This window comes from Oncorhynchus mykiss, chromosome 5, assembly GCF_013265735.2.
Source record: "Oncorhynchus mykiss isolate Arlee chromosome 5, USDA_OmykA_1.1, whole genome shotgun sequence".
Taxonomy (NCBI): Eukaryota; Metazoa; Chordata; class Actinopteri; order Salmoniformes; family Salmonidae; genus Oncorhynchus; species Oncorhynchus mykiss.
Genome location: NC_048569.1, coordinates 2,792,345 through 2,812,729, shown reverse-complemented (window position 1 = coordinate 2,812,729; position 20,385 = coordinate 2,792,345). Strand labels below are relative to the sequence as shown.

Here is a 20,385-nt window from a genome sequence, read left to right as displayed (position 1 = left end):
ACAACAACAATGCTGCCAACAACAGCAACAAGAATGGCGCTGACAAGAAGAACAACACTAACAACAACAAAACTGACAGCAACAACAAAAACACTGACAACAACAACAACTGACAACAACACTGACAACAACAACACTGACAGCACTGACACAAACAACACTGACAACAACAACAACACTGACAACAACAGTACTGACAGCAACAACAACAACAACACCAACAACAACAACAATGACAACAAAACATCCCTGACAACACCAACACTGACACAAACAACACCGCTGATAACAACAACACCACTGACAACTACACTGAAAAAAACAACAACACTGACAACAACAACAACAACACTGACAACAACAACAACAACACTGACAACAACAATGCTGCCAACAACAACAACAACAAACAAAAAGAATGGCGCTGACAAGAAGAACAACACTAACAACAACAACACCACTGACAACTACACTGACAACAACAACATCAACAACAACAATAATGAGTCCATGTGCAACAAGGTTGTTATATAATATATATCTCATCAATAGACAGACAGGCAGGGTAAAACCAGTGAGATAGATAGATAGATAGATAGATAGATAGGATGGGTAGTTGTAGTAGGAGTGTGTTGGTTCTTACCTGTCTGGTTGCGTCTCTGCGCGTATGCCACCACCACAGCAGCTAGCACTACACAGCACAGCAACGTTACGGTGTTGGCCATCTGGAGACAGAGACACAGAGGAGCATGTCAGAGTCCTGCTGGGTCAGGGAGGGGCGGGACTGCACGGTCAGTCTGGAGGGAGACGGTTAGCGCCTCAGAGCTGAAGCACAGGCTTTCCCCTTCTCTCTCTGTTTCCTTTTACTATCACTCTTTATCTGCTTCTCTCTTTCTTACTCTCTCTCTCAGTCACTATCTCTCTGCCTCTATCTCCCCCCTCTGCGTTGCTCACTCAATCTATCACTCTCTGCTTCTCTCTCTCTCAATTCAATTTAAATTTAGGGGGCTTTATTGGCACGGGAAACATATGTTTACATTGCCAAAGCAAGTGAAATAGGTTATATTCTCTCTCTCTCTCTCTCTCTCTCTCTCTCTCTCTCTGTCTCTGTCTCTCTCTTTCCTATCTCTCTCTCTCCGTTGCTGTTTGTCCGTCCTCCTTCCTATGCATTGTTCAGCTAATCTGTGGGAGGGCCATCCCCAGGCAGGGTGAGGCAGCAGCAGCTCTTAAAGGACCAGCAGGCAGCCTGTAGGCGGTGGTAGAAAAATGACCCAATTGTCAAACGTGAGTAAACGTAAAGATAACTTACTAGAAAATTAGTCAAGTAAAAGTGAAAGTCACCCAATAAAATATAACTTGAGTAAAACTCTAAACGTATTTGGTTTTAAATACACTTAAGTATAAAAGTTAATGTAATTGCTAAAATATACTTACGTATCAAAAGTAAAAGTTTGATTGACCCAGTGTCGTCCCGATTTGGCATTGGTAGGCCGTCACTGTACATACTAATTAGTTTTTAGCTGACTTGCCTATTTAAAAAAGGTTAAAACATTTTTTTTAAATGTGTTTAATGATTCCGCAGCGAGGATGACCACCCCACATCTCCCCTTCATACATCTCGCCCACATCTCCCCCTCACACCTCCCCACCCCACATCTCCCCACCCCACATCTCCCCTCCCCACATCTCCCCTCCACACCTCCCCACATCTCCCCCCACATCCCCCCCACACCTCCCCACCCCACATCTCCACCCCACATCTCCCCCCCCACATTTCCCCCCACATCCCCCCTCCCCACACCTCCCCACCCCACATCTCCCCACCCCACATCTCCCCTCCCCACATCTCCCCTCCACACCTCCCCACATCTCCCCCCCACATCCCCCCCACACCTCCCCACCCCACATCTCCACCCCACATCTCCCCCCCACATTTCCCCCCACATCCCCCCTCCCCACACCTCCCCACCCCACATCTCCCCACCCCACATCTCCCCTCCCCACATCTCCCCTCCACACCTCCCCACATCTCCCCCCCACATCCCCCCCACACCTCCCCACCCCACATCTCCACCCCACATCCCCCCACCCCACATCTCCCCCCCACATCCCCCCCACACCTCCCCACCCCACATCTCCCCCCCACACCTCCCCACCCCACATCTCCCCCCACATCCCCCCCACACCTCCCCACCCCACATCTCCACCCCACATCTCCCCCACATCTCCCCTCCCCACATTTCCCCACCCTACATCTCCCCACCCCACATCTCCTCTCCCACATAACCTCACATCTCCCCTCCCCACGTCTCCCCACCATACACCTCCCCACCCCACATCTCCCCCATCTCTCCACCCCACATAACCTCCCATCTCCCCTCCCCACATCTCCATACAACACCACCCATCTCCCCTCCACACAACACCACCCATCTCCCCTCCACACAACACCACCCATCTCCTCTCCACACAACACCACCCATCCCCCCTCCACACAACACTACCCATCACCCCTCCACACAACACCACCCATCTCCCCTCCACACAACACCACCCATCTCCTCTCCACATAACACCACTCATCTCCCCTCCACACATCTCCCCTCCACACAACACCACCCATCTCCCCTCCACACAAAACCACCCATCTCCCCTCCACACATCTCCCCTCCACACAACACCACCCATCTCCTCTCCACATAACACCACTCATCTCCCCTCCACACATCTCCCCTCCACACAACACCACCCATCTCCCCTCCACACATCTCCCCTCCACACAACACCACCCATCTCCCCTCCACACATCTCCCCTCCACACAACACCACCCATCTCCCCTCCACACATCTCCCCTCCACACAACACCACCCATCTCCCCTCCACACATCTCCTCTCCACACAACACCACTCATCTCCCCTCCACACATCTCCCCTCCACACAACACCACCCATCTCCCCTCCACACATCTCCCCTCCACACAACACCACCCATCTCCCCTCCACACAACACCACCCATCTCCCCTCCACACAACACCACCCATCTCCTCTCCACATAACACCACTCATCTCCCTTCCACACATCTCCCCTCCACACAACACCACCCATCTCCCCTCCACACAACACCACCCATCTCCTCTCCACATAACACCACTCATCTCCCCTCCACACATCTCCCCTCCACACAACACCACCCATCTCCCCTCCACACAACACCACCCATCTCCCCTCCACACATCTCCCCTCCACACAACACCACCCATCTCCCCTCCACACATCTCCCCTCCCCACGTCTCGATACATCACCACCATCTCCACATCACATCTCCCCTCCCCACATCTCCCCACCATACACCTCCCCACCCCACATCTCCCCCATCTCTCCACCCCACATAACCTCCCATCTCCCCTCCCCACATCTCCATACAACACCACCCATGTCCCCTCCACACAACACCACCCATCTCCCCTCCACACAACACCACCCATCTCCTCTCCACACAACACCACCCATCCCCCCTCCACACAACACTACCCATCACCCCTCCACACAACACCACCCATCTCCCCTCCACACAACACCACCCACCTCCTCTCCACATAACACCACTCATCTCCCCTCCACACATCTCCCCTCCACACAACACCACCCATCTCCCCTCCACACAACACCACCCATCTCCCCTCCACACATCTCCCCTCCACACAACACCACCCATCTCCTCTCCACATAACACCACTCATCTCCCCTCCACACATCTCCCCTCCACACAACACCACACATCTCCCCTCCACACATCTCCCCTCCACACAACACCACCCATCTCCCCTCCACACATCTCCCCTCCACACAACACCACCCATCTCCCCTCCACACATCTCCCCTCCACACAACACCACCCATCTCCCCTCCACACATCTCCTCTCCACACAACACCACTCATCTCCCCTCCACACATCTCCCCTCCACACAACACCACCCATCTCCCCTCCACACATCTCCCCTCCACACAACACCACCCATCTCCCCTCCACACAACACCACCCATCTCCCCTCCACACAACACCACCCATCTCCTCTCCACATAACACCACTCATCTCCCTTCCACACATCTCCCCTCCACACAACACCACCCATCTCCCCTCCACACAACACCACCCATCTCCTCTCCACATAACACCACTCATCTCCCCTCCACACATCTCCCCTCCACACAACACCACCCATCTCCCCTCCACACAACACCACCCATCTCCCCTCCACACATCTCCCCTCCACACAACACCACCCATCTCCCCTCCACACATCTCCCCTCCACACAACACCACCCATATCCCCTCCACACATCTCCCCTCCACACAACACCACCCATCTCCCCTCCACACATCTCCTCTCCACACAACACCACTCATCTCCCCTCCACACATCTCCCCTCCACACAACACCACCCATCTCCCCTCCACACAACACCACCCATCTCCCCTCCACACATCTCCTCTCCACACAACACCACTCATCTCCCCTCCACACATCTCCCCTCCACACAACACCACCCATCTCCCCTCCACACAACACCACCCATCTCCTCTCCACACAACACCACCTATCTCCCCTCCACATCTCCTCTCCACACATTAATTCCTGGCTCTTACATAAATCTTGTTAGGGCTAGGGTCCTTTATCTCAATTTCCACCAGACTGACATGCACAAAGTAAACTGCCTGTTGCTCTGTCCCTGAAGCCAGGATATGCATATGCTTGGTCCCATTGAAAAGATAACACTTTGAAGTTTGTAGAAATGTTAAAATAATGTAGAAGACCATAAGAAAATAGATATGGTAGGAGAAAATCCAAAGAAAAACCAACCGGAATTCTTAATTATTTTGAGAGCCCATGCTATTACAATGGAAAGTATAGGGAAATAATGAATTATAGCTCCCAGGAGTCTATGTTCACGGTTTCAGGCTTGTAACTTCCAAAATGAATGACAAAGAACAGTTTTAGAAATGTGTGTATGCGCGTGCAAAGAAGACAGAACGCACCTGCTAAAATCGGTTTCCTATTTAACATGCTTCTTTCCGTATGAAATATTGTAGTTTGATTACATTTTAGGGTATCTGGGGAGTCAATAGAAACATATTTGGACTTGTTGAGGTGAAGTTTAAGGTTAGATTTTCAGATTCCTATCTCTGCATGTTGAACGAGTGGATTAGTCAAATCGATGGCTCCAACTAAACTGACTTTTTGGGATATAAGAAAGGATTTTATCGAACAAAACGACACTATATGTTATAGCTGGGACACTTTGGATGACAAATCAGAGAAAGATTTTCAAACGTAAGTGAATATTTAATCGCTATTTGTGAATTTATGAAACCTGTGCTGGTGGAAAAATATTGGGGTGCCATCCTCAAACAATCGCATGGCATGTTTTCGTTGTAATGGCTAATGTAAAAGAGACAGTGCAGATAGAATAACAAGAATGTAAGCTTTCAACTGATATAAGACACTATGTACCTAAACGTCTAATATCCACATTTTTTAAATTATTTATTTGAGACCAATTTAACCGGAAGATGTCCTAGCGGGACGCCTAGCCAAACAGGATAAAGACACAGCTCTCACATGAAGACACAGCTCTCATATGAAGACCCAGTTCTCACATAAAGACCCAGCTCTCACATAAAGACACAGCTCCTTTATGAAGACACAGCTTTCACATGAAGACACAGCTCTCACATAAAGACACAGCACTCTCATGAAGACACAGCTCTCACATGAAGACACAGCGCTTACATAAAGACACAGCTCTCACATAAAGACACAGCTCTCACATAAAGACACAGCGCTTACATAGACACAGCTCTTACATGAAGACACAGCTCCAACATGAAGACAAAGCTCTTATATAAAGACACTGCTCTCGCATAAAGACACAGCTCTTACATGAAGACACAGCTCCCACATGAAGACACAGCTCTTATATAAAGACAGCACTTACATAAAGTTACAGCTCTCAAATGAGGACACAGCTCTTTCATTAAGACACACCTCCTTTATGAAGACACAGTTCTTACATAAAGACACAGCTCTTACACAAAGACACAGCTCTCACATGAAGACACAGCTCTTACATGAAGACACAGCTCTCACATGAAGACACAGCTCTTACATAAAGACACAGCTCTTACATAAAGACACAGCTCTCACATAAAGACACAGCTCTCACATAAAGACACAGCTCTCACATAAAGACACAGCTCCTTTATGAAGACACAGCTTTCACGTGAAGACACAGCTCTCACAAAAAGACACTGCACTCTCATGAAGACACAGCTCTCACATGAAGACACAGCGCTTACATAAAGACACAGCTCTCACATAAAGACACAGCTCTCACATAAAGACACAGCGCTTACATAGACACAGCTCTTACATGAAGACACAGCTCCCACATGAAGACAAAGCTCTTATATAAAGACACTGCTCTCACATAAAGACACAGCTCTTACATAAAGACACAGCTCCCACATGAAGACACAGCTCTTATATAAAGACAGCACTTACATAAAGTTACAGCTCTCAAATGAGGACACAGCTCTTTCATTAAGACACACCTCCTTTATGAAGACACAGTTCTTACATAAAGACACAGCTCTTACACAAAGACACAGCTCTCACATGAAGACACAGCTCTTACATGAAGACACAGCTCTCACATGAAGACACAGCGCATACATGAAGACACAGCTCTTACATAAAGACACAGCTCTTACACAAAGACACAGCTCTCACATGAAGACACAGCTCTCACATGAAGACACAGCTCTCACATGAAGACACAGCTCTTACATAAAGACACAGCTCTTACATAAAGACACAGCTCCTTTATGAAGACACAGCTTTCACATAAAGACACAGCGCATACATGAAGACACAGCTCTTACATAAAGACACAGCTCTCACATAAAGACACAGCTCATTTATGAAGACACAGCTTTCACATGAAGACACAGCTCTCACATAAAGACACAGCACTCTCATGAAGACACAGCTCTCATATGAAGACACAGCGCTTACATAAAGACACAGCGCTTACATGAAGACACAGCGCTTACATAGACACAGCTCTTACAGAAAGACACAGCCCTCGCATAAAGACACAGCTCTCACATAAACAAAGAGCTCTAAAGTGAAGAAACAGCTCTCACATGAAGACACAGCTCTTACATAAAGACACAGCTCTCACATAAAGACACAGCTCTCACATAAAGACACAGCTCTCACATAAAGACACAGCTCCTTTATGAAGACACAGCTTTCACATGAAGACACAGCTCTCACAAAAAGACACTGCACTCTCATGAAGACACAGCTCTCACATGAAGACACAGCGCTTACATAAAGACACAGCTCTCACATAAAGACACAGCTCTCACATAAAGACACAGCGCTTACATAGACACAGCTCTTATATGAAGACACAGCTCCCACATGAAGACAAAGCTCTTATTTAAAGACACTGCTCTCACATAAAGACACAGCTCTTACATGAAGACACAGCTCCCACATGAAGACACAGCTTTCACATAAAGACACAGCGCATACATGAAGACACAGCTCTTACATAAAGACACAGCTCTCAAATAAAGACACAGCTCTCACATGAAGACACAGCTCTTACAAAAAGACACAGCTCTCTTATATGAAGACACAGCCTCTCATAAAGACACAGCTCTCTCATAAAGACACAGCTCTCACATGAAGACACAGCTCTTACATAAAGACCCAGCTCTCTCATAAAGACACAGCTCTCACATAAAGACACAGCTCTCACATAAAGACACAGCTCTCACATAAAGACAGGGCGCTTACATAAAGACACAGCTCTTTCATAAAGACACAGCTCTTACATGAATTCACAGCTCTTTCATAAAGACACAGCGCTTACATGAAGACATAGCACTTACATGAAGACACAGCGCTAACATAGACACAGCGCTTACATGAAGACACAGCGCTTACATAGACACAGCTCTGTCATAAAGACACAGCTCTTACATAAAGACACAGCTCTTACATGAAGACACAACTCTCTCATAAAGACACAGCTCTCTCATAAAGACACAGCTCTCACATGAAGACACAGCTCTCTCATGAAGACACAGCTCTCTCACGAAGACACAGCTCTCTCACGAAGACACAGCTCTCACATGAAGACACAGCTCTCTCATAAAGACACAGCTCTCTCATGAAGACACAGCTTTCTCATGAAGACACAGCTCTTACATGAAGACACAGCTGTTACATAAAAACACAGCGCTTACATAAAGACACAGCCCTTACTTCAAGACACAGATCTTACATAAAGACCTAGCTCTCTCATAAAGACACAGCTCTCACATAAAGACACAGCGGTTATATAAAGACACAGCTCTTACATCAAGACACAGTGCTTACATGAAGACACAGCGCTTTCATAAAGACACAGCTCTTTCATAAAGACACAGCTCTTTCATAAAGACACAGCTCTTACTTAAAGACAACTATTTCCTAGTGCTTTCTTTAATCAGTTCATCCTTTGAAGCTTTGAAAGAACGAGTAACAACCTTCTATCTGAAGGTCGAAGTATCAATCAGTTGCTTTTCGAACTGGTGGGATGTTGTACAACATTAAATAACCATTTTATTTTCCATTTTAACTTTCTTTATTGTATATTTAGATGACATTTAGTAAAAGCAAAATGAATTGCTTGTCCCCAGTGAATACACACAAAACAGAAAGAGAATATAAACACATGTAAGAATAATAGAGCTGTGTGTCTTCAAGTGATGTTCAACCATGACTCCTAGTTTTCCATTACTATGAGTTATAGACTGCTGAGATGTCCACACCATACATACAGAACTGTAGGAAAAACACAACCATAGCTGGGTTGACTGTGGAACTGGTCTTACACTGAGTGTACAAAACATTAAGAACACCTTCCTAATACTGAGTTGCACCCACTTTTGTCCTCAGGGGAGCCGCAATTCATCAGGTACAAGGTGTCGACTGTACAAGGTGTCGAAAGCGTTCCACAGGGATGCTGGCCCATGTTGACTCCAATGCTTCCCACAGTTGTGTCAAGTTGGCTGGATATCCTTTAGGTGGTGAACCATTCTTGACACACAGGAAACTGTTGAGTGTGTAAAACCTAGCAGTGTTACAGTTCTTGACACAATCTAACCGATGCGCCTGGCACCTACTACCATACTCCGTTCAAAGGCACTTAAATATTTTGTCTTGCCCTTCACCCTCTGGCACACATACACAATCCATGTCTCAATTGTCTCAAGACTTAAACATTCTTATTTAACCTGTCTCCTCCCCTTCATCTACACTGATTGAAGTGGATTGAATAAGGGATCACCTGGATTCACCTGGTCAGTCTATGTCATGGAAAGAGCAGGTGTTCCTAATGTTTTGTCCACTCAGTGTCTATACAACTGTGTAAAATGTTGTTTTTGATGCTGAGACGGCTGCAGTGGACCCTTAAAGGAGTTGTCCCTCGATGTAACAGCTCTGAAGTTCTTCAATCATTTCTCTCTTCTTCTTCTCTTTAGGTTGGAACACTGGCATCCCTTTCCTTGCAGGATTCAGTGACACTCAATATGTATTGTTTGTTGTTGTTTGGTTTTAATCCTCCATTCCCACATTTTCCCATTATTTGATAAATGAAAAACCTTTGGTTCAGGTGTTCAGGCTATTCGTCATGTCAGGGGAAGTGGTGACGGTATGAGAGCAGAGTGTTGAAACTACACGTTGTTTCCTTCTCACAGGCAGGTGTAGAACTGGTTATTTCCAGTGTAATAGTGTTTCCCTAAAGGAGATTTGTTTTCTCCATAATGGGTTGAAGTGCCTCCATCTACTAATGCTGACCATGTGGTCCACATCAGCAGTGATCCTCAGTATTGTTAGCTTGTTGTTGTGTCATTTATTACATCACTTTGTTTTAATCAATAATATCACACTTCCTGTGTTTCTACCTCTTCTTTCTGATTGGCTGTCTGGTGCTTCTCTCTGATTGGTGTGTTTCAGGTGGAGTTGTCAGACAGTACGGCCCACACCATAGCGGATGGTGCTTCTTGTCGGACAACAAAACAACACTAAGCAGTTTAAAGGGCCAGTGCAGTCAAAAACATGATTTCCTGAGTTTTATATATATTTCCACGCTGTGAAATTGTGAAAATTATGATAATTCCCTTTCAGTATAAGACCTGTTTGAAAAAGCCGCCTGAAAGTTCAACCTGTTTTGTTGGGATGGAGTTTTGGCCTTCCACGGCATTTGTATTGTATTTATTATAGATCCACATTATCGGGTGCCTTAATTTTGTCAGAGAGTAGCTACTTCCTCGGGAATCCATAATAAATACAATGCAAATATTATTCTGGAGTTCAGCAAAATTAAGGCAGAAATACAATTTAAAAACATTACAATATATTGACAGACTGTGCCCCCTCAGGCCCTTACTCCACCACTACCACATATCTACAGTACTAAATCCATGTGTCTGTACCGTTGTGTGTCTCTTCACAGTCACCGTTGTTCCATAAGGTGTATTTTATCTGTTTCTGAAATCTAATTTTACTGCCTGCGTCAGTTATTTGATGTGGAATAGAGTTCCATGTAGTCATGGCTCTATGTAGTACTGTGGAATATAGTTCCATGTGGTCATGGCTCTATGTAGTACTGTGGAATAGAGTTCCATGTAGTCATGGCTCTATGTAGTACTGTGGAATAGAGTTCCATGTAGTCATGGCTCTATGTAGTACTGTGGAATATAGTTCCATGTGGTCATGGTTCTATTTAGTACTGTGGAATATAGTTCCATGTGGTCATGGCTCTATGTAGTACTGTGGAATAGAGTTCCATGTGGTCATGGCTCTATGTAGTACTGTGGAATAGAGTTACATGTAGCCATGGCTCTATGTAGTACTGTGGAATAGAGTTCCATGTGGTCATGGCTCTATGTAGTACTGTGGAATAGAGTTCCATTTGGTCATGGCTCTATGTAGTACTGTGGAATAGAGTTCCTTGTAGTCATGGCTCTATGAGTACTGTGGAATAGAGTTCCATGTAGTCATGGCTCTATGTAGTTCTGTGGAATAGAGTTCCATGTAGTCATGGCTCTATGTAGTACTGTGGAATAGAGTTCCATGTAGTCATGGCTCTATGTAGTACTGTGGAATAGAGTTCCATGTAGTCATGGCTCTATGTAGTACTGTGGAATAGAGTTCCATGTAGTCATGGCTCTATGTAGTACTGTGGAATAGAGTTCCATGTGGTCATGGCTCTATGTAGTACTGTGGAATAGAGTTACATGTAGCCATGGCTCTATGTAGTACTGTGGAATAGAGTTCCATGTAGTCATGGCTCTCTGTAGTATTGTGGAATAGAGTTCCATGTAGTCATGGCTCTATGTAGTACTGTGGAATAGAGTTCCATGTGGTCATGGCTCTATGTAGTACTGTGGAATAGAGTTCCATGTAGTCATGGCTCTATGTAGTACTGTGGAATAGAGTTCCATGTAGTCATGGCTCTATGTAGTACTGTGGAATAGAGTTCCATGTAGTCATGACTCTATGTAGTACTGTGGAATAGAGTTCCATGTAGTCATGGCTCTATGTAGTACTGTGGAATAGAGTTCCATGTAGTCATGGTTCTATTTAGTACTGTGAAATAGAGTTCCATGTAGTCATGTCTCTATGTAGTACTGTGGAATAGACTTCCATGTGGTCATGGCTCTATGTAGTACTGTGGAATAGAGTTCCATGTAGTCATGGCTCTATGTAGTACTGTGGAATAGAGTTCCATGTGGTCATGGCTCTATGTAGTACTGTGGAATAGAGTTCCATTTGGTCATGAATCTATGTAGTACTGTGGAATAGAGTTCCATGTAGTCATGGCTCTATGTACTACTGTGGAATAGAGTTCCATGTAGTCATGGCTCTATGTAGTACTGTGGAATAGAGTTCCATGTAGTCCTGGCTCTATGTAGTACTGTGGAATAGAGTTCCATGTAGTCATGAATCTATGTAGTACTGTGGAAAAGAGTTCCATGTAGTCATGGCTCTATGTAGTACTGTGGAATAGAGTTCCATGTAGTCATGGCTCTATATAGTCCTGTGGAATAGAGTTCCATGTAGTCATGGCTCTATGTAGTACTGTGGAATAGAGTTCCATGTAGTCATGACTCTATGTAGTACTGTGGAATAGAGTTCCATGATGTAGTCATGGCTCTATGTAGTACTGTGGAATAGAGTTCAATGTAGCCATGAATCTATGTAGTACTGTGGAATAGAGTTCCATGTAGTCATGGCTCTATGTAGTACTGTGGAATAGAGTTCCATGGAGTCATGGCTCTATGTGGTACTGTGGAATAGAGTTCCATGTAGTCATGGCTCTGTGTAGTACTGTGGAATAGAGTTCCATGTAGTCATGGCTCTATGTAGTACTTTGTGCCTTCCATAGTCTGGTCTGGACTTGGGGACTGTGAAGAGACCTCTCGTTGCATGTCTTCTGGGGTATGTATGGGTGTCTGAGCTGTGTGTTAGTAGTTTAAACACACCTCTTGTGGCATGTCTTCTAGGGTATGCATGGGTGTCTGAGCTGTGTGTTAGTAGTTTAAACAGACCTCTCGTGGCATGTCTTCTGGGGTATGCATGGGTGTCTGAGCTGTGTGCCAGTAGTTTAGACAGGCAGCTCGGTGCATTCAAAACGTCAATACCTCTCAGAAATACAAGTAGTGATGAAGTCATTCTCTCCTCCACTTTGAGCCAAGAGAGACCTGCATATTATTAATGTTAGCTCTCTGTGTACATCCAAGGGCCAGCCGTGCTGCCCTGTTCTGAGCCAATTGCAATTTGGCTCAGAAGTCCTTTTTTTTGTGGCACCTGACCACACGACTGAACAGTAGTCAAGGTGCGACAAAACTAGGGCCTGTAGGGGCTTTACTATTCTTGGGAAGCGGAATGACTTTAGCTTCCCTCCAGGCCTGGGGGCACACACTTTCTAGTAGGCTTAAATTGAAGACATGGCAAATAGGAGTGGCAATATAGTCTGCCATTATCCTCAGTTATTTTCCATCCAAGTTGTCAGACCCAGGTGGCTTGTCATTGTTGATAGACAATAATAACTTTCTCACCTCTTCCACACTCACTTTACAGAATTCAACATTACAATTCTTGTCTTTCATAATTGGGTCAGATATTATTGGATGTGTTTGATGCTGACATGTAATTTCTAAATACGCTATTCTTGCCAATGAAAAAAAAAATTAAAGTAGTTGGCAATATCAGTCAGTTTAGTGATGAATGAGCCATCTGATTCAATGAATGATGGAGCTGAGTTTGCCTTTTTTCCCAAAATGTTAAAAGCTTTTAAAGATTATTCTTTATATTATATATATTTTTTTTCATAATGAAGTTTATTCTTTTTATTCAGTTTGTTCCCTTGATTTCTCAATATGAAATACGTGTGTCAATGGGTTGTGCAGCCAGACTTATGTGCCTTTCCTTTTGCCTCGTCCCTCTCAACCATACCTCTCAACCATTCCTCATAAATCCACAGGGATTTAAGAGTTTTTACAGTCATTTTCTTAATGAGCTTATTAGTAACTGGAATAATCAATTTCATAAATGTGTCAAGTGCAGCGTCTGGTTGCTCCTCATTCCACACCACAGACCAGCAACTATTCTTTACATCAACAACATATTAATCACTATGAAACTTCTTGTATGACCTCTTATACCCTGTATTAGATGTGGCTACTATATTATAATCACTACATCCTATGGATCTGGATACTGCTTGAAAGCAAATATCTGCAGTGTTAGTAAAGATGTGATCAATACATGTTGATGATTTCATTCCTGTGCTGTTTGTAACTACCCTGGTAGGTAGACTGATAACCTGTACCAGGTTGCAGGCTCTGGTTACAGTTTAATGTTTTTTCTTGAATGGTCAGCTTGATGATAGCCAGTCAATATTTAGGTCACTTAGAAAATATACCTCTCTGTTAATATCACATACATGATCAATCATTTCACATCCAGATACTGGCTGTTAGCATTGCATGGTCTAAAGCAGCTTCCCACAAGAATGGTGACAACACCAGGCGGTAAATTTGTTCATTGACCAATAAGAAAGAGAGTTCCAAACCTCTCTGCCAATAACAGCTAGTTTTCAGTTCTCCAGTCCTCACTCAGACCACCCCCAGACATTCCTAGCTAAATTATTGCTTGAGAAGTTTCTCTTTGCTAAGAAGCTATTTTTGTTGCTTTTTGAACATTTTAATTGAAAACAATTACCGTAAGGTACTTATTTGTTGACGAAAATAATTTGATTTTGAGATAAAAGTAGCTGCATTGGACCTTTAAAGAGATGGAGATAAAATTAAATGTTGTTCTGACCTTTCTTGAATTCTCCAACGTTTCTGAGCTGTTTATGTAAAAGCAGTACAGTACGGCCCACACCATAACGGGTGGTGCTTCTCTCTGATTGGTGTGTTTCAGGGGGAGTTGACAGACAGTACGGCCCACACCATAACGGGTGGTGCTTCTCTCTGATTGGTGTGTTTCAGGGGGAGTTGACAGACAGTACGGCCCACACCATAACGGGTGGTGCTTCTCTCTGATTGGTGTGTTTCAGGGGGAGTTGACAGACAGTACGGCCCACACCATAACGGGTGGTGCTTCTCTCTGATTGGTGTGTTTCAGGGGGAGTTGTCAGACAGTACGGCCCACACCATAACGGATGGTGCTTCTCTCTGATTGGTGTGTTTCAGGTGGAGTTGACAGACAGTACGGCCCACACCATAACGGGTGGTGCTTCTCTCTGATTGGTGTGTTTCAGGGGGAGTTGTCAGACAATACGGCCCACACCATAACGGGTGGTGCTTCTCTCTGATTGGTGTGTTTCAGGGGGAGTTGTCAGACAGTACGGCCCACACCATAACGGGTGGTGCTTCTCTCTGATTGGTGTGTTTCAGGGGGAGTTGTAAGACAGTACGGCCAACACCATAACGGATGGTGCTTCTCTCTGATTGGTGTGTTTCAGGTGGAGTTGTCAGACAGTACGGCCCACACCATAACGGGTGGTGCTTCTCTCTGATTGGTGTGTTTCAGGGGGAGTTGTCAGACAGTACATCCCACACCATAACGGATGGTGCTTCTCTCTGATTGGTGTGTTTCAGGTGGAGTTGTCAGACAGTACGGCCCACACCATAACGGGTGGTGCTTCTCTCTGATTGGTGTGTTTCAGGTGGAGTCGTCATACAGTACGTCCCACACCATAACGGGTGGTGCTTCTCTCTGATTGGTGTGTTTCAGGGGGAGTTGTCAGACAGTACGGCCCACACCATAACGGATGGTGCTTCTCTCTGATTGGTGTGTTTCAGGTGGAGTTGACAGACAGTACGGCCCACACGATAACGGGTGGTGCTTCTCTCTGATTGGTGTGTTTCAGGTGGAGTTGACAGACAGTACGGCCCACATCATAACGGATGGTGCTTCTCTCTGATTGGTGTGTTTCAGGGGGAGTTGTCAGACAGTACGTCCCACACCATAACGGATGGTGCTTCTCTCTGATTGGTGTGTTTCAGGTGGAGTTGTCAGACAGTACGGCCCACACCATAACGGATGGTGCTTCTGATTGGTGTGTTTCAGGTGGAGATGACAGACAGTACGGCCCACACCATAACGGATGGTGCTTGTCTCTGATTGGTGTGTTTCAGGTGGAGTTGACAGACAGTACGGCCCACACCATAACGGATGCGTACGCAGGGAAGGAGTACATCATCCAGGTGGCGGATAAGGACATGGAGATCGGCACCTGGAGTGACTGGAGCGTTGCGGTGCACGCCACCCCCTGGATGGACAAACCCCAACAGATCCCCTCCACCACCGAGCAGGAACCGCTCCTCGGTACGTACCCCAACCCTGACCCCAACCCTAACCCCAACAGATCCCCTCCACCACCGAGCAGGAACCACTCCTCGGTACGTACCCCAACCCTAACCCCAACCCTAACCCCAACAGATCCCCTCCACCACCGAGCAAGAACCGCTCCTCGGTACGTACCCCAACCCTGACCCAAACCCTAACCCAAACAGATCCCCTCCACCACCGAGCAAGAACTGCTCCTCGGTACGTACCCCAACCCTGACCCAAACCCTAACCCCAACAGATCCCCTCCACCACCGAGTAAGAACCGCTCCTCAGTACGTACCCCAACCCTGACCCAAACAGATCCCCTACACCACCGAGCAGGAGCCGCTCCTCGGTACGTACCCCAACCCTGACCCAGACAGATTACCTACACCACCAAGCAAGGGCCCCTCCTCAGTATGTAGCCATTACAACACACACAGTGGTTCTCAAACCTCTCCTCAGGAACCCCCATGTAAATGTTGTTTGTACTCTAATGGTAATGATAGAGAAAGAGTATTTCAAAATATTTCAAAATATAATTTATAAGTAAAAATATCTCAAAATTATATTTTATTTTGATGTTTGGCAGATTCTACCGATTGAAACTACTTCCAGTTATCACTACAGTTACCATAATACTATAATGACAGGATCTCATCCAGTCTGCAGAAGGAATTGCCTCTTCGGATCTCCATTAGTTCCTGTCAAGTCAGCAGCTACTCTTCCTGGGGTTTATTATGGATCCCCATTAGTTCATGTCAAGGCAGCAGCTACTCTTCCTGGGGTTTATTATGGATCCCCATTAGTTCCTGTCAAGGCAGCAGCTACTCTTCCTGGGGTTTATTACGGATCCCCATTAGTTCCTGTCAAGGCAGCAGCTACTCTTCCTGGGGTTTATTATGGATCCCCATTAGTTCCTGTCAAGGCAGCAGCTACTCTTCCTGGGGTTTATTATGGATCCCCATGAGTTCCTGTCAAGACAGCAGCTACTCTTCCTGGGGTTTATTATGGATCCCCATTAGTTCCTGCCAAGGCAGCAGCTACTGTTCCTGGGGTTTTATAGACCGAGTCACTGGTGTTTCCTGCTTTAATTGTAGCTTGTAAGCAGGAATCAGAAGGATAGAGTTGTGGTCAGATTTACCAAATGGAGGGCGAGGGAGAGCTTTGTACGCATCTCTATGTGTGGAGTACAGCTGATCTAGAATGTTTTATTCCCTCTGATTGCACATTTAACGTGTTGATGGAAATTAGGTAGAACTGATTTAAGTTTCCCTGTATTAAAGTCTCCGGCCACTAGGAGCTCCCATCTGGGTGAGTGGTTTCCTGTTTGCTTATTTCTTTATACAGCTGACTGAGTCTGGTCTTAGTGCCAGTGGTGGTAAATAACCAGCCACAAAAGGTATAGCTGAAAACTCTCTAGGCAAGTAGTGTGGCCTGCAATTTATCACAATATACTCTACTTCAGGCAAGCAAAATCTAGAGGCTTCCTTAGATTTCCTGCACCAGCAGGTGTGTTTCACCCTGCTGGAAATCCCATTGAATCCTTCAGGGAGATGTTTTGGTATGGTGCATCACACCTGTTTCTGTAATGAGACAGCTTGATGCACAGTACACCCCCTGGACAGGACACTAGTCTATCTCCTGTTTCTGTAGTTAGACAGATTGATGTACCAGGACACCCCCTGGACAGGACACTAGTCCCTCTCCTGTTTCTGTAGAGAGACAGCTTGATGTACCAGGACACCCCCTGGACAGGACACTAGTCTATCTCCTGTTACTGTAGTGAGACAGCTTGATGTACCAGGACACCCCCTGGACAGGACACCCCCTGGACAGGACACTAGTCTATCTCCTGTTTCTGTAGTGAGACAGCTTGATGTACCAGTACACCCCCTGGACAGGACACTGGTCTATCTCCTGTTTCTGTAGTTAGACAGCTTGATGTACCAGGACACCCCCTGGACAGGACACTAGTCTATCTCCTGTTTCTGTAATGAGACAGCTTGATGTACCAGGACACCCCCTGGACAGGACACTAGTCTATCTCCTGTTTCTGTAGTGAGACAGCTTGATGTACCAGGACACCCCCTGGACAGGACACTAGTCTATCTCCTGTTTCTGTAGTGACACAGCTTGATGTACCAGTACACCCCCTGGACAGGACACTAGTCTATTTCCTGTTTATGTAATGAGACAGCTTGATGTACAGTACACCCCCTGGACAGGACACTAGTCTATCTCCTGTTTCTGTAGTTAGACAGCTTGATGTACAGTCCACCCACTGGACAGGACACTAGTCTATATCCTGTAGTGAGACAGCTTGATGTACAGTACACCCCCTGGACAGGACACTAGTCTATCTCCTGTTTCTGTAGTGAGACAGCTTGATGTACCAGTACATCCCCTGGACAGGACACTAGTCTAGCTCCTGTTTCTGTAATGAGACAGCTTGATGTAGAAATAAAATCCAATCAAATGTATTTATGTAGCCCTTTTTACATCAGCTGATATCTCAAATTGCTGTACAGAAACCCAGCCTAAAACCCCAAACAGCAAGCAATGCAGGTGTAGAAGCACGGTGGCTCGGAAAAACTCCCCAGAAAGGCAGGAACCTAGGAAGAAACCTAGAGAGGAACTAGGCTATGAGGGGTGGCCAGTCCTCTTCTGTCTGTGCCGGGTGGAGATTGTAACAGAACATGGCCAAGATGTTCAAATGTTCATAAATGACCAGCATGGTCAAATAATAATAATCGCAGTGGTTGTCGAGGGTGCAACAGGTCAGCACCTCAGGCGTAAATGTCAGTTGGCTTTCCATAGCCGATCAGGAGAGGAGGAGAGGACACCCCCTTGACAGGACACTAGTCTATCTCCTGTTTCTGTAGTGAGAGGCAGTTTGAAGGAGTGCACCCCCGGGACAGGACTTTAGACATTTGGGCCTTAACCCCAAACTATCTCTGCTGAGTGCCAAGCACAGAGTAATCGGGTTCCATTGCTGGAGTCTTTGGTGTGACTCGAACTGTGAAGTGGTGTCTGTTATGAAGTCCAGCCACATTATGTGGTGTTTATAGAGAGCTGTTAAAACTATCTATCTATCTATCTATCTATCTATCTATCTATCTATCTATCTATCTATCTATCTATCTATCTATCTATCTATCTATCTATCTATATTTATATATAGACACCAGCCTACATAATAGGTATATATCTCTAGACACCAACCTATATAATATATATCTCTAGATACCAGCATGCATAATATATATTTATATATAGACACAAGCCTACATAATATGTATATATCTCTAGACACCAAACCTATACAATACATATCTCTAGACACCAGGCTACACATTATCTATATACAGTGATGCATTAAAGTATTTAGTCAGCCAACAGTTGTGCAAGTTCTCCCACTTAAAAAGATGAGAGGCCTGTACTTGCACAATTGGTGGCTGACTAAATACTTTTTTTCCCCACTGTATATATATATATATAGACACCAGCCAACATATTATCTATATATCTCTAGACACCAGGCTACATAAAATCTACAGTTGAAGTCGGAAGTTTACATACACTTAGATTGGAGTCATTTTAAAACTCATTTTTCAACCACTCCACAAATTTCTTGTTAACAAACTATTGTTTTGGCAAGTCGGTTAGGACATCTACTTTGTGCATGACACAAGTAATTGATCCAACAATTGTTTACAGACATATTATTTCACTTATAATTCACTGTATCACAATTCCAGTGGGTCAGAAGTTTACATACACTAAGTTGACTCTGCCTTTAAACAACTTGGAAAATCCCTGAAAATGATGTCATGGCTTTAGAAGCTTGTGATAGGCTAATTGACATCATTTGAGTCAATTGGAGGTGTACCTGTGGATGTATTTCAAGGCCTACCTTCAAACTCAGTGCCTCTTTGCTTGACATCATGGGAAAATCAAAAGAAATCAGCTAAGACCTCAGAAAGAAATTATAGACCTCCACCAGTCTTGTTCATCCTTGGGAGCAATTTCCAAACGCCTGAAGGTACCACGTTAATCTGTAAAAACAATAGTACGCAAGTATAAACACCATGGGACCACGCAGCCATCATACCGCTCAGGTTGGAGATGAGTTCTGTCTCCTAGAAATAATTATACTTTGGTGCGAAAATGCAAATCAATCCCAGAACAACAGCAAAGGACCTTGTGAAGATTCTGGAGGAAAGAGGTACCAAATTAAATATATCCACAGTAAAACGAGTCCTATATCGACATAACCTGAAAGGCCGCTCAGCAAGGAAGAAGCCACTGCTCCAAAACCGCCATAAAAAAAGCCAGACTACGGTTTTCAACTGCACATGGGGACAAAGATTGTACTTTTTGGAAAAATGTCCTCTGGTCTGATGAAACAAAA

At 45.2% G+C, this 20,385-nt stretch overlaps 1 protein-coding gene across 1 annotated transcript in view; it reads right to left on the bottom strand.

Moving 5' to 3' along the window:
- LOC118964552 (ciliary neurotrophic factor receptor subunit alpha-like) overlaps window positions 1–20,385 on the bottom strand; it is a 361,591-nt gene that overhangs the window by 204,559 nt on the left and 136,647 nt on the right. Inside the window, exon 2 of the mRNA XM_036976606.1 lies at window positions 644–725. Within this exon, the coding sequence (XP_036832501.1) occupies window positions 644–725 (82 nt within the window). The remainder of the gene's footprint in view (window positions 1–643; window positions 726–20,385) is intronic.